Here is a 16,675-nt window from a genome sequence, read left to right as displayed (position 1 = left end):
CAAGCCTCCACCGTCCTTGTGTCAATACACTAAGATTAGCACCTCACAAAAGCCCCAGGGAACTTCCAGTCAGAAGGTGTTTGGTCTAATACACTAACATTAGTAGGTTATAAACAGACCCACGCTGTCCACCACTGGTCACTCGCTGGCCAGAGTAGCATTGGTCGCACAACGGACTTGACCGGCTTGTCTTTTGGACTTTGTTGTTCTACCTTTCGGATGCAAAATGAAGTCTGTCATGGTGAACGTGACGTGCGGTGTGGTACTGTTGGTGACCATGCTTTATCTCTGTGAGGCCCAAAACAACCGCTTTCGTTCAGTGTCATCCTCAAGAAGAGTCCCAAGTAGTCGGGTAAGTTATATGAACTTTCAAAATTTATATACAGTGTATTATATTTATTATAATAGTAACATTATAACATATTTGATTACTTAAAGATTAATATTACAATGCCACTATTTGTGAAAGGTTTACATGATCCGAGTTTAAAGAATAATTCAATCCAAATGATATTTATGAAACAACAGACGAAAGAAAAAATGAAATAGAAAGCACATATATTTCTATCAGCTTAAAGATTCAACGGTAAGCGTAACTTCATAGTTGCAATAAAATAATAGAAACATATGATAATTTGGGATTTTTATTCACAAATATAACGTTATATATTCGTATCTATTCAAGAGGGAAAATACATAATTTAATCAATATGGATAACTCTTCTTTTTTAAACTGTCGACCACCCGGCAATCCTCAGGCACATAGAATAAAAACCCAGCTAGGTTAATTTCGCATTGAATTCCCAATAGCCAAAGATGCCATGATTGAAGATGGATTTTACTTACCTGACTTTTGATTCCTTGTTCCTGAGGGTTCTTCAAAAGAAGAGACATCCATGTGGATTAATATACCAATTGCCTTATTATTTGAATTTCTTGAACCTGTCTAACAGCCACAAGAACCAAAAACGCGTCCATTATATCAAAGTGTTTTTTTTTAAGTTATTACAGTTATCCTAAATTGATTAAGAAAATAAATAAATAAATATAAATTAATTAATAAAAAATGTTGTGATTATTGCTTCAATCCAGCACAAATTATCGCATGTGTGAAAGGATAATGAAGTTTGCATTAAATCTAACAGCATATTTACATTAGGACACACAATATCGTAATTAATGTACTTAAATATTAAGAGTGACGAGTTTCTTTTCTTATCTTGATTGGACGTAAAACATTTCGTCACTACATTACGTCATGGTTTTTATTATGTATTAGTTCATCTATGTGTTAGATGCCATCAATACCTCACAGCACATTTGATGTAACGGAGTTACGTAAAACAAACCTATATACTGTATAATTGCTAATATTTGCGGGTGTTTTAATTTCGCTAAATTCGCGGATCCATCCAAACATCCGAAATTTAACACCTCGCCAAATTTATCAAATTCATGGTAAAATATGTTATGCCCTGTCATATGAATGATGCTTTCAAATGGTACAAAGATAATTCTCGAAAATAAGCCCCTGCGAATATGATACAAACAGTAGATCGTGAAATTTTATACCTGTAAAATTTAATAACTATACAGTATCACGTTTATGTCTTTAGACAATAAAAACTAGGATATTATCTCAATTTTCCCATAGGAAGGCTATTGTTAGAGTCCTGATTATGTAACAATAGAACCACCGACAATCGATTTCAAGGTCATTCAATAACAATTGCTGGAAAATAAGACTTTCGTTAGACATTGCCACAAAATGATACTTTTTTTGTATTACATCCATTATATACATGATTGTTAACATAACACGTCACGCTTATTTTACATTTATTAGTGAATTAATTTTTGAATCTCAAAGAGTAGAATTTGTCATAAATATTTTTTTGTTCAAAATGCATTATTGACAACACTTTAGCAGTGTGTTTTTGTTAGGTGATATACACTGCACTATTGCCAGCATGTTTATTTAATGGTTGTCGGCCAGAAAAGTGATTTATAGTATTTGTCATCATAAAACTTATTGTATTCGTGATATATGCGAGTACCAATATAGTTGTTTGTAAGAAAAGATTGAGGATACCATCGACAGACGCGAAATATCGTAGTATCTCATCAATGAACATATAAATATTTTCTATTCTTAAATTAGGTATAGAGATAAAATTAACCTTTTTTTTAATAAAGCACTGTGTCTCTTTCCGCGGTGGCCGAATGGTTAAGCTGTCCCGACAAATAACAATAAACCCTACACCTCTAAGTCGTTATTCAGAATCCCATGCGGGGCAGTTGCCAGGTAGTTGTTTTTCTCAGGTTACGCCAGATTTCCTTCAATAACAAACCTGGTACGTCCGAAAATGACACTGACTGTTAATAGGACGTTAAACTAATAAAACCAAACTCTTTAAATTCACGAATGACTACCACGTTTTATACCGATTAAGGAAGCACTGCCGGACAATGATTAAGGTCAATGAATGCTCTGTCTGAGCACTAGACCGCTTTGCTCAATTAGTAATTACATCAACCCTGACCGCGCTTCTTCCACGCTCGGATAAGAAAATGGCGATCTTTTTATTCCCTTGTTTTTTTTGCATATACTACATTTACACAAACATGATTCATAACAGCATAAGACATATCCATTGAATACATGTATAGAATACAACACATACTTACACACAACAAAACATATCATATATAGCTAATTTAAAAGAGAAAAAACATAAACATTTTCCTGTTATGCTATCATATCATATGGATGAAAATAAAGTATATTTATATTTTATCTCGGTTGTTGTATAATTTGTGTGCTTTGTGGTGATGCCAGATGGTCGATTTACTTTATATCCTTCGTTAGAATTTTATCTAAGCATTGCTATTACTAATTTGGATTTCACAGCAACACGATGAAATAACACTGTGACATCAATGCTTATGATAAACCGTTCAGACGTTTCAAGGGTTCTGTTTGCAATTCAATAGGCAACGTCGATATGTCTATTGTGACGTCATGATAACGTTGGTGTTTCGGATTTGTTCTTCATTACGGTAAGGGGAAATTTGGCCAGCCAGAAAGTTATATTTGGTATTAAAACAAAGATATGAAATTTTCTGGTAAATGCATATTTATTATGACATTGAAGTAATTCCAATATATTCATCTGTTGACATTTCATACCTAGAGTTTCATTTAAGCCTTGATGTCATTATTTTTTTTTAATTTAATAGGGTTATGAAAAAAATGTTTGCAAAAATGTTGTTAATCTGCGTATAAAATAAAAAAAAGTGACATAAATGCTTATAATGAATTTGATTACCTATTTGATAAAATAGAGTGTGTTTAAATGTATACCATTCTAGTGATTTTTCAAAGATTTTTTTTCCCGAACCAATACTCAACGTCAATGTTACTATTGTGACGTCACGATGACATCGAAGTATCGTGCCATTCTCAGATTTTTTGTTCAAAGTGGTATGAAAAAATTATTGGCCAATCACAAAGCCAGATTTGGTATGAAAAAAGGAAAGACACATTAATTACGTTACCGTAAATCGTATCATTTATAAAGTTTTTGGAAAGGAATGTGTTTGTGGAAAATGATATCTCCGAGCAAATATACACACATCAAAAACCTTTTGAGAACTGGTACTCGTTTTTAACAACAGTTGTCATTTAATCCAGGAATATATATAGCGCCATAATCGATTCAGTATAAACTTATTACACTTTAATATAAAGCAAAATCATATGCATGTTTTAGGTAAAATTTAGAAAAAAAAACCACTACAAAATACCAATGCATTATGATCTTACATTCTGACTATTTTGATTAATAATTTAACTTAGATATGGCATTAGTTAATTAATGCTTGATTTAGTGCACTTACGATGTAATTCATTTCCAATTTCTTATCATTGAATAATAGATAAAAAAAAACCCAGAAGATATTGGACCTTACCCACTGAGTCGCCCAATACCCAGATCTTTCCCACTAATGTGTCTTGTGTAAAACTATTGTCTTGTTCACTTTATAAGAAAATGACGCGAGGAAAAATCTTCTAGTTGTTTAAGCATGTACCTTGGACAACCAAATATTCGTATAAGAATAGCTCACCATATATCTAGATACAGTTGCTTTGACTTTTAATTTGGGATAGTTGAGCGTTTTCAGCTAGCGTTTGTTTGTTTACTTTGTCTTCCCCACATTGGCTTTTTATCTATTTTTTTATGTTTTAAATTCATTTTTTATGTTATTTTTTAAGTAATTCTGCATCATTAATTACATTATTTTACCAGAATTATTTTTCTATGTATGTAATGAAACATTTCAGGCAAATACGAACAAAGGCCATTACATACAAAGACCAAGAAAAGTATTGTTCAAATAATTGATTTAGGACCACCTAAAATCATCACTGTGATTGACAGGGCAGCATAACGATGGGGGTAATATAATTATATGGACAGGCAAGCACTCTATCATCCGCCGGACTATTACCTAGTGTAATCACATTAGTACCTCGGCTGTCATAGTAGGCCATTCCTATGTCACAGTTAGACCGTTTATTATCTCAGCTGTAGTGAGGTCAGGAGATGGTATAGCGCGAGGCCACGGAGACATCAAAGATGTATACTGGCAATTAATCGCGCATATACCTAATCTATCTCAGCATTTTACGGATTAATCTGTCCCTTGTAGAAGGGCAGATAACTGAGAACAAAAAAATACTGAATTATTCGTCTAACCAGCATTCGACCCACAAATAAATACGTTAAAATGAAAAAAAGACTTTATCTACAAGGAAGGGTATATGTATTTGAGTGTCATTAATCACATAATCTGCCTTATATCCAGTGACTTCATGTTATATTTTTGCATATGTCACTAGTGTAATGCGACCTGGAGCGATTTTCATTGGTTGAAAATTCATTGCGACGTCCGACAGAAACAATAAAATATGACGTCAGGAGAAATGACGTGACGTCAGGATTAGGAGGACGGCGGGACAAAACGGCGGCCTCTGCTGGTATTTCGGAATATGTTTTGACGTGAAACATTCCTTGTTAGTTGGAATTTGTAGATTACGTGATAAAAAGTATAGATTTGTGTACATTTTATATAAAAATTTATGAAACTTGTCTTGAAGTTTTAATTTTTGCTCGCCAAGGCTCGCGAAAAATAAAAAACTTCATAGCCTCGTTTCTTAAAATCTAATATGAATATGAACACTCATATAAGATCCTTTATATATCACTAATATTTTGCGAATACTTCACAACTATACCATTTAATAAATGCTTCTTCCTTATGTGAGTAATAAATGATAAATCTAATATTGTTATCTTACATTAAGGAAATATAAGATGGGAGTGGGTTGGTTTTTTTCTTGTTGCGACAAAGCCAAAGTATTTACTGGGAATATTTAAACAAATACTACTCTCTCTCATTGGAAAAGGCCAGCATACAATAGTTCCCTGTGTCGACGTCTATCACATTCTTTTCTTTAACGCACGGATATAATTGGTAACTATGTAAACTGTATGATAAAAAAGCAGGAACTGAAATCCACAGAATTACGATTCTAAAATTAATTGCGGTGATACTGAACGATTGTGACACCAGGAAGTTTGTTTTTGGACTGGTGCCAAAATATCAGGACTGTGAAAATGATAAATATATTATTGTCATTCCAAGTTCATTCGGACAGTATCCTAGGTCATAATATCAATTACGATTTCGGGAATTTAACTCTGGGAAAATGTCAATCTTAATGCTGGAAATAGGTTACTCAAGGGCGAAAACCTTTCATAAAACTTGTCGGAGTCATTCACACTTTACAGGCTTCTGTTGATCAAAGCAGAACATAAATAACAACCCTGAACACATGTCACTAACATAAGACGTGTTAGGTAGTAATGATCTATTTGATTGGTTAAGCTCATATTCACATGACTGCGGTTAACATGTGTGTAAACTTTCCATTCCACAAAACCAGACAATTTTGAATGAATACGAGTTTTTTCCCCTGTATATTTGAAAATGCTACACCGCTGACGAATAGTATTTTTTTCTTCAATAAATGAACAGATGAATTAGCAATTTTCATCAGCTGCAAAAATTATTTATTTTACACCACTACCAACATTACAAAGTTTGAACTTATTTACTTCAAGCTCTGTTTATCAATTTTTTCTATGATCTTTTGTGTTAATTAGACGTATATTTACATGGGTAACGCCAGTTATTATTTAGATGATGAGAGTCGTTTAGGATCTGTCGGCGGTGGAGCATTTTTAAAATATATCAAAAATACTTCCGGTCAAACTTATTAAAACACATATCCTTGTTATCACTACGTTAGATAAGAGGATCTAACAACGTCCCATTAGAGGTCACGTTCTGGTGACCTTTGGAAAATGGCCAATCAAATTGCTGCTGCCAGAATCTCGACTGGGGACGAAATAATTAAAAAAAAACTATTAGAATTATTTTCGTGTTTATAGTCATCTCGCCCAAAGAGCACAACAAATCTAAATATATATGCATACTGGGACGAGATGGAGTTATCAATTGACGTAACAATATGTAGAGAATGCATTTTATCTGACATGCACGTGGTACAAAAAAGGCCACCGAATATGACCCTTGATGGGATGTTGTCAGATCCTCTATTGAACGTAGTGATTATAATTAAGAATCTGTATTGTAATCAGATTGAATTCCGGTAGTCATTCTGATACGTATTTACCTTTTAGATATGCTTGATTCAGTGGTAATACGGTATTTTATAGTAGCCTTTCTGAACTGATTGACCTACCTCTAAATATTGAAAATATCAAAATATCTTGGCAGATTTAAAGCTTCATCAAAAATTATCATGACTTACTTATTTTAATGTCTTGCAGATAAAAAGTACAAAAAAGCTGCTTTCTAAAAAGGACATAAGACTAGCGTCATAGCGCATGGTGTCCTATTGCAGTGCATGTATTAATTGTTGTTTCAGTTTTTCTCGTTTAAACATCAAAATCCTTAACAACAATGAAATGTAAAAACTTAAAGGCCAAATAGCATAAGTTCACACTCAAACGCTTCTTATCTTCACCTGTCAACATTCAACAGGTTTAAAGTATAAATGAACATCACAGAGCTAAACCTGTTGACGCACGGATGTTTGAAGTGCATGTACAAAGAATAATACAATCAATACAAGTCTCATGTTTGACACATTTTCAGATTGCAACTTGCTAAAAAGAGACATTTATTGTATTGAAAGTCACAAAAAATGTTTGATATAGGTTTAAAAATGTCTTCAACGAGACCAAAACCTTACCAGAGAAGATCCTTATTATAGTATTAATTTTGATTATGTTAAATAATTGAAGTTAATGATATGCAATTGCGAGAACGCTAAGACATGAGTGCATTAATCTACATCATTTTGCTTTACAAAAATTGACAACTAAGTATAGCAATTATATTAACTTTAGTAATGATATAGTTAGGATATGAAATCTACTACACTAAGTATATAAATTATAGTAACTGTATTAATGATGTAGTTAGGGTAAGAAATCTATACCATAGTTAGGGTGTGAAATTAACACCCAGATGGTATCAGAGTATTTTTATCACAGTGTACAGTACTCCTGCGTGTATTACACATCACACGCCGACAATGGTTGACGTCCTTGAGGTCGGACAATATAAAAAGGTACTGACTTAGGTGTGAAAAGGACAACATAATTAATGGTAAATATGTATTTATATACCAGATAAGTAAGTTAGTGGTAATTCGGATATGTTATCGATATCTTATGTTAACATAGAGCATATTTTTGAAGCTCTAATATAATCAACTTTTGAATGTGTCTTACTAATAATGTTATCTACTACACGGTAGTCGAGAAGTTCAAATACTATTTGGTAAATCACTCTCAACTAAAAACTTTGAATGATTTGTTAAAGTGTCTGATTTAGAATTATGGAATATTAAGATACTCCACCGCTGACGAATTATATTTTTTCTCTATCGAAAATAAGAGCAGACAAATAACTATTTTTCTTCAGTTGCAAAAATTACTTACTTTACATAAAAGCCCACATTGAAAAGTTTGAGCTTTTTATTTTATGAAAATAATTAACTGCGTTCCGAAAAATTCTATAGCACTATGCTTTATTCAAAATTAAGTACTAATTGTCTATTCACCAAAAACAAAATTTATTATTTTATATGCGTTTTTATGTTAGTTAAAAACATACACACACGATTATACATCAGTTGTTGTTTTAACACCAAGGTTATCTTGGCTTTTGTTAAAAAAAACCAAACAAACAAACAAACAAACAAACGAACAAACAAACAAACGGCTACGTCAATTAGGAATGGGGAGATTTCTAAATGAAGTAGGTCTAGAACAAAAACCGAAATGAATGAACTAGAATCTAAATACTGTGAACTTGGTTTTGCGCGTAATTTAAGAAGAAATCGCGAAAATCAATCCCCGCGAAAAAACGAAAACAAATAACATTTACAATTGTGCGTTGTATTACTTCCTATGGAATGCTTGGTGTACAACACTAATGGAGATTAGTTGACCATTTATTGTTGTTTTTTATATACCGTTCTAGCTGACGCATTAGGTTTTCCTGTACCGTCATCACATTGACAGCAGTGACCACGACGTCACTTCTGAAGATTTTATCGCCAGATCATACAGTCATATAACGTCTACATAGAACACCTACCGCACTCACATATATTAGTTAAATAAATCAGGTGAATATTGATACCTTATAGCTAGTGATGTTGGTGGTGTAGATTTCGGCGATTTTTTACGATGAGCGAAATGATCAGTAATTGATAATCATAAACACTCTAATAACTAGAATGCAGAATTTTAATTTTTCAAAAATGTGTGGTTCTCGTTTTGCCTTATAACCAAGAAATATTTAGATTTGTGAAAACAACCAGCTACACAAATGTTTGGGGTAAACATGATCATATAGGGCTTTCAGAACCTGTGTAGGCACACATTTATTGCATTATATTTCCCCTTCACAAATACATATAAAAATTGATAACCTATATGTATACAAATAAATAAGACAACAAATCATTAATTAAAGAAAAAGTAATAAAAAAAACAAAAAAATAAAACAAAACTAAAATAAAAAATGATAAATGAAATAAACAAATAAAGAAAAAAATGAGATATCAAAATATTGAAAATATGTTATGTTTTAGTTTGCTTTTGCAACCTCTATTTATATGAAAAACAGCTTTTCACATCGTATTGATGGGATATACACGTACCTAAAATATCAAATAGGTTGACTGATTGTAATCGAAGTAATGAATTATAATCTGTCAAGATATGTAACAAATAGGTCATACTTTATAGGGCGCCATTGACCTGCATGGTGTGATTGATAGAACAATCGACCTGCAATGACAATATTTGTTCATCTGACAACATGGCCAGTAACTATGCGGAACGCCATTTTTTCGCTTATCTAGCATAAATAGGTTTATATGTCACCTTCATACATCGACAAACATTTAATTGAAACTGTCTATATTTTATGTTTTATTTCTTTATATTGTCTGCTTAAAGTTATATGTGCCGTATATTTCATACTCACGAATCAAGATAAGCTTTATATATGTTATTGATCATCAAAAGTTACTAACATTATAGTACTTTCAATACACTGGTTTTAATTTTACAAATTTAAATAAGAGCAAAGAATGACTTTTTGCAGTACTGGCAAAAAACATTATATGAACATCTATGGTGAAGCGAAATGAGTACCTACGGTCAGACCATGAAGCCAAATTGTGGTCTACAATTTCATTTCACATTTTTACAGTATAAGCAGTAATTGTAAAGTGATTCCTGCAGAAAAATTTCAATCTAAACATATATATGGCATAAAAACATACAATTTTATAGTACATAATGTCTGTGTTGTAACTAATGTTTATAAGGTACCTGAAGCCATTTGACTGATTTGCACAGCTGAATTCATCAAACCTTATGGTTTTCAATTAAGCATTGAAGTCACTATTTTTTAATTTCATCGTGGTATAAAAGAAATTATGTTTGCAAACTTTGTGGATCCGCGTAGCGGATTCTCACAAAAGTTTGCAAACAAAATTTATTTCATAACCCGATGAAATTAATGTACGATTCCATTGATTTTTTCCAAGGGATTATTTCTTCCAAATCGATACGCAACGTCAATATTTCTATTGTGACGTCACGATAACGTCGGGTTTCCGCGCCATTCTCGGATTTTTTTTTGTCATCGTGGTATGAAAAAATGAATAGGCCAATCAGAAAGCCAGAAACAAAGAGAAAATTAATTATTAGATTAATGAAGAAAAATTAACATAACAAAGTTTTGGCCAAATTTCGGTACATATAACTTTGATATAACATTGTCAATACGTGGATATGGTCTACATATTCAGATCAAACCTCAAAAAATTAATAATATTCAGAATTTACTGACTCCCATCCTTCTTCTTATTTTTGTTTTTATAATTTTTTACAATTCTTCAGAAATAAATGAAATTGAAAGCAGGATACATTTTCAACAAAAGCAACTAAAGCAACAAACATCAAGCGAATTTCGTCATGACACATGTCTGTGTATGTTGTCTTTGTGGAAAATGTCTAGGTACTTTTTTATTTAGTACCTTTATTTATTAAGATCTTTCCTGTTATCGACATATACTGATAGCTGTTTCGTTCTATTGCAGTTTTCCAGAACGTTTAGTGACCGGCGTCAGTCGTCCTCAAGATTCCAGCCAGTCAGGAGCCGGAACTGGTCATCCCGATCATCTCCGACACGAACAGTATCCAGGCCGAACTCCTTCCGGCAGCAGAACAGCCGTTTCCAGCGTCAGCAAAGTGTCCCTGAACAGGGCCGACAGATAAGCAGCATAGATAATCTAAGTAACGCCATTCTGTTGTCCGCGTTATTGGGTATGGATATGCCAAGGGATCAAAGATTATCCAACCAAAGACTTGTTTTATCACATCTACTCGGGGGAGGCAGATCTTCACAGCTTCAGTTACCATTATCAGGGTTTTCAGATAGAGGAAGCTCTTCCTCTGTGCGAGGGTCTAGTTCTCACAACAGTGGAGCCCCCGGTAGTTTTATTAGTTCACTTCCAGGACACAACCTCATCGTGCAGTCACAGAACCAACCCCAGCAACAGCCTTTAGTCATTGAGGCTGGGGGGCAGATACAGGTCCAGGAGATAAAAAAACCAGACGGACAGACACAAGTGGTTATAAATGCTGGACAAAGCAACCCATCAACCAATAGAGCTACTACTAATACAGTCAGTACTGTACAGTCCTTCTCGACGGTAAATCCTTACATCCTCTCAGGGGAAGATCCACCCGAAAAAGAGCCATCACCGCTTCAGGATGTACAGGAATTGGCAAAATTACTAAAAGCAATGGGAGTTAACCCAGCTAAAGCCACCGCTACGGTAGGGAGATAATGTTGGAAACCGTTAAACAGACTCGTTATGGTAAAGTACGGATAATTAACAGCTGATTCTATTTACAGCATTTAGATCCTCATATCCATTTTTCGCGATTTCGAATGTCTTCTATATGCGGAAGTTAATTATTTTTTACAATGGTATTCTATGTTCGAATACAAATGGCATTATGAAAGACATTGGAATGGTGAGTGTCGTGTTTCGAATATTTATCGGGGACATTTCACCTCGGATTATTTTGGGACCTTTTACATATAATTCATATTTTTTTCTCGATTTAATCTGTCAAATGTTCTACCTACACGTGTACGCATTCCACGCGCTATTTAAAAGTGTATCAACTTTATATACGTTAACATAGTCTGTTCAATTGAAACGAAACTAATATTCAACATGATTTAACTCGTTGCAGAGTCCTGTGAATGTGAGAGGTGCAGAGAGTAAATGAGCAGTGGAGTGTGATGTTTGAATCCTGTTTGATTTTGTTTGAAAAGGAAGGAGGCAGGTTAATCAAGGAAATAGATAATAGAAAGTTAGGGAATTCATTCTGGGGAGGGAATGGGGTGGATAGTGGGGCGGGGGTTGGTGGGATAACATACTTAATATGTACGTTACTAGGGGATCCGCTATATCTGTAACTACAGTCGAGACTGTCTTATGTGACTTTCTAAGGGACCATCACAAAAAAGTCACATAAGACAGGGAGTCACTTAAGGCAGTCCAAGTTCATCCGCAACATCACTGTACAAAAATCTGTCTTTAATTGTCTGTGAATTCATTCTTCATTATAAATGTATCAATTACCTGATTTTGAAAAAAAAATAATAATAAAAAAATAAAAGAAAAATGAAAAATTATTTATTTTTTTTAATTAAAAATCATTTAGATCTAGTTATAAATTACAAGCTGACATACATTGATGTTTGGTTTTAAACTTTGTTCAAGAAAAAAAATTCTATCTGGAGGGGGGTGTAATTTTGGGTTAAAAATCTCTTTTTATTGCAATTAATTAAAAAAAATATTTGTGTGTCATAGTTTTCCAGGCTTAAACAAATATACAGAAATCACATTTGTCCGAAAACAACCCTTGCAAAACAATTGCAGATGTTGTGTAAATTAAAAAAAAATTATTACTGTACAGTAGCGGTAACATTTTAAAACCTGCGCTTTATTTTGCTGAATTTTACAAATCTACTGAACACTGCTACCAAATGGCGGCCATTAAAGAAGCCCAAGGCGTATTCATTTGTTTTTACAAGACTTTTTGGTGTTATGAGAAATGTTTGAAGAAAATATAGGGTTCCTGACTTTGGGATGGCAGTTATAATGACTGTTTACTCAAATCAAAGAACGAAATTATGTTTGGTCGTAAATGCCAGGTACAAAACAAGAAGAGAGTCACCCACGCCAAGCCATAGGATGATACGGTAGGCAAAATAAAACATGTCGATTTATTTAACGTGTTCCGTTATTAATTGCCAATGTTTACCATTGTTTAGTATTGAGAAATATCTGAATGATATCTAGCCTCATTATATAGCAAAATACGTTGGGGGGTCTCAAGTAAGGTCACATAAGACAGGGAGTCGCTACATACAGGGGGTCGCTCAGACAGTCTCGACTGTATGTATTACCAGTATATGGTAGCAAATGAGGTGTAATGTATTAAATTGATAACTTTTTGTGGCAGTTATGATTTCATGGGTGAACATGTTTAATGGTATTGTCTTATTAATGAGGATGATGCTGTAAAATCAATAGGATTCACGATTATCAAGGGATTCTATGTACAAGTGTGGAGGAGTTTAGGAACAGTAGTGGTGCAACGTAGGTGGTTTGTACGAGACAGAGTGGTTGGGGTCAAGTTGTACACGCGCAATAATTGCATGCCGTTCTGATTCATTTGCGATTATTTCGGATTTGGAAAATGGAGGGGACAACGATAGAATACTATTTTCAGAACGATGATAGGTTGGCGGGATGAAATGAAATGAAAAAAAAAGAATAGTGTGGTTGCTGTAAAACGAGAATAAAGAGGAGGCTGAGTTCAGAAATAAAGATAGAAAAGAGAGTAAGGATGAGAATTATAAATGTCATTAGAGAGGATAATGCATGTGTGATAGATTGTTATAATGCCTATTCAATGTCTTTTAAAAGAGAGAATATTTTAGTATTATTTATTGTTATTACGTTTTCAACAATGAAATCGATTTTAACATGATTTGATTGTTACACTGTGTGTACCACGTTCTTATTTTGTTATCATGTTGTAGATTTGGATACATTGTATTAAATGTAATCTGATCGTCATATCATTTTGTAATATCTACGATTACCAATCATCACACATTGTTGTTTTGTGTCAAATGTTTAATTGTTTCAGATGTGATTTACTCTACACTGTACTGTAGATTTTTCTGTTTTCAAATGTTCAATGAACGTGCAGAGATATATGTCCGTGCGTTGACATTTATTGTTTATAATTTTCAAATATCTATTAAATCAATTAAATGTGAATTCTTTGTATATTGTTATTTCAATAACGTGTTCACATTGGAAGTAATACTTTAAAATGAACATTTACGTGGATTGAAATTAAAATATATTCTTCTTGCAGTTAATGAATATAGTGTAATAACAATATAACACGCATTTTGTATTTCAGAAATAGTTTTAATATCATATAAGCAGAAATTCCTTATTTCGTCAGGAACTGTAAAGTCACAGAATAAAAGTTAACGGACAAAATAAAAAAAAGAAATAAATGATACTAAATAAGTAAGAAATAGCGTTTCCTAAATGAACATGGTCAGTATTATAGAAATTCCTTGATTTTTAGAAATTTTCAAACTTAAAGACTTACATTTCGCCATAGGGACGCATTACAGAAGTAAAGGAAAGTTCATTAAAGTGACAATTCAGTTATTGAGTACATTAAAGTTTGCACATATTTCGGAAACAAACCAGTTCTAAGAGAAAAAAAAATTAGTTGGTATTACTGTTATATGCCAGAAAAGCCCACTAGTGAAATGTGTGTGAAATGTTCAAACTCGCTTACTGTCCGCCGCCATTACACATATTGGTCGGATTTTTGTATGCTGAACCCTGGCCCTTGTCAGTGTTGTAAAGAAGTTGTTACCTAGAGCTACTCAAATCGCTATTACAGTAGTGCGTTTGCCTTATTAGAGGCATGTTCTTGTCTATAGAGTGGTTATGTTTCGCATTTGTTTTACGTGCGTGACTTTGGCTCGGGTATGTGTACAGCGTACAAGTTATACTTGCTTAATCGTATTGATCAACGATTGAGAATTTCAACAGTATCAAACAAAATACTTAACAATGTTGTGAAATTTGTCGATACTTTTTTGTTATATGTGTCATAAGGAATATAGAACAATATGTGATATTTTTATTCGTGATTATGTAATAGAATTAGCCTTTTTGAATTGTACCTTTAACGTTATATTTGTAATGTTTTTGTATGCAGAACTTAAAGTTCAGGAATTCCATAACGCTAAAGAACTTGTTAAATACCATAATGGTATCCTATATGTACACTGCATGACTCGTCCTTTATCGGACACCAAGTTAATGTCTCTTTCAAAGGAACAATGTAGCGCTGACGTAATATGGTCTCTGGAGGTGTTTAAACATAGAGCGCAGTGGGATAAAGATGATATTGTATGCATTGTATCATGCGGAGAAGTGTACGTAAGTGTATAATGCTGGAATGGATGTATGTCAGTGCGAAATTGCGCTAACATCCTGCGTTGTTAGTACAGAAATACCTACGACTAATGGTTATTGTTGACAGGAGCGACAAGAACGTATTTATAACTTGTCGCTCATGCAAATAAAAATGATATCCGAAGTCGGCAAGTGGCAGCGTTTGTCTATCTTCTGGCTATTTAGATGTGACAAGAACAGTATTAAGGTCACCATAGAATCCCCGGTCAGGCTATGGTCAAGCAGTGGTCAGTAATGTCCGGCCACCATTTGTTTATACGTGGCCTCACGACAATAATATAAATCATCACTTATATTGGTCAGGCCTGCCATATCTGACGTGAAGGATTCATTCAAATTGCTCTAAGCCGTGTGAAACTTATCACTGGTCTTGATGATGGAACATTAAATATATGGAATAAAAATTTATGAAAAGTTGTATATTTTCAAAAAAAAAAAAAAAAAACAAAAAAAAAAAAAAAAAAAAATAAATAAAATAAAAACGAAAATAATAGCGTTAACTATAATATATAATATGTATATGTACTTTATCGATATCAAAGCAGTTGTATTGCAATGCTTAGCGTTGTTTAGCGACAATATGCCCACCATACTGTATACATGTTTCATACCAATCTACATAAAACCAATTGTCAAGGAGATAATATATTTTCTAAATATATGGCTATAAAAATTAATTGATGGAATGTAATTCTCAATATAGACATATCACTGAGCTTGCCAAAATTTTTCTTAAGATAATATAATAATTCATAATCACGATCACGATAATTGATTTCGACAAGTTTAATAATTTAAATGAAATTCAAGGCAACTTAATTAAGTTTTCAGCGGATTTATGTCACCATGAAAATAGAGAAATTTTTCAGTTTTGATACATATACGAAAACGAATTCTCGGTAATTAAATTTTCAACTCGTCGGTTACCTTTTAAAAAGAACAAAGCAGCAAAGACTTTATTAATTAATGAATTACTCAAAAAAAAAAAAAAAAAAAAAATGGCAATACAACAGGTAAAACTATTGCTTAGCTTATATGTGTATTTTATTGAATCTTCATATATATTGATTAATATTGATTGAGAACAATTGTGTATAATTTCTTTTTACCAATGTGTTATATGAAATTAATTATTTTTTTAAGTGATGTGGCGCATAAACATCAGTTTCAGATTGGTTGTCAAAGTAGAACTCAATTAACCAACAGTTCCTGCTAGGTACATATGTAGAGTATCTTACATGAGTGGCTATGAGATATGAAATTTATCAAACGAGTTAATAATTTGATATGCCATGAGCCTTTAGGCGAATGGCATATCGAATTATTTAATAAAATCATTTTTCACATAATTTTTTTATAGAAATATAAGCAAAGCTTTAGATTTCGTCTCTA

General features: G+C 33.0%; 1 protein-coding gene across 1 annotated transcript; it reads left to right on the top strand.

Moving 5' to 3' along the window:
• Positions 1 to 135: 135 nt before the first annotated feature.
• On the top strand, positions 136 to 14,053 carry LOC138306318 (uncharacterized). Its single transcript, XM_069246753.1, has 2 exons — positions 136 to 352; positions 10,781 to 14,053. Exons 1-2 carry the CDS (start codon positions 227 to 229, stop codon positions 11,531 to 11,533), a joined length of 879 nt encoding a protein of 292 aa, XP_069102854.1. The 5' UTR covers positions 136 to 226; the 3' UTR covers positions 11,534 to 14,053.
• The last annotated feature ends 2,622 nt before the right edge of the window (positions 14,054 to 16,675 follow it).

This window comes from Argopecten irradians, chromosome 13 (assembly GCF_041381155.1).
Source record: "Argopecten irradians isolate NY chromosome 13, Ai_NY, whole genome shotgun sequence".
In the NCBI taxonomy this organism is placed as follows: domain Eukaryota; kingdom Metazoa; phylum Mollusca; class Bivalvia; order Pectinida; family Pectinidae; genus Argopecten; species Argopecten irradians.
The sequence above is the reverse complement of the archived record's forward strand: the minus strand, read 5'-3'. Positions and strand labels throughout refer to the sequence as shown.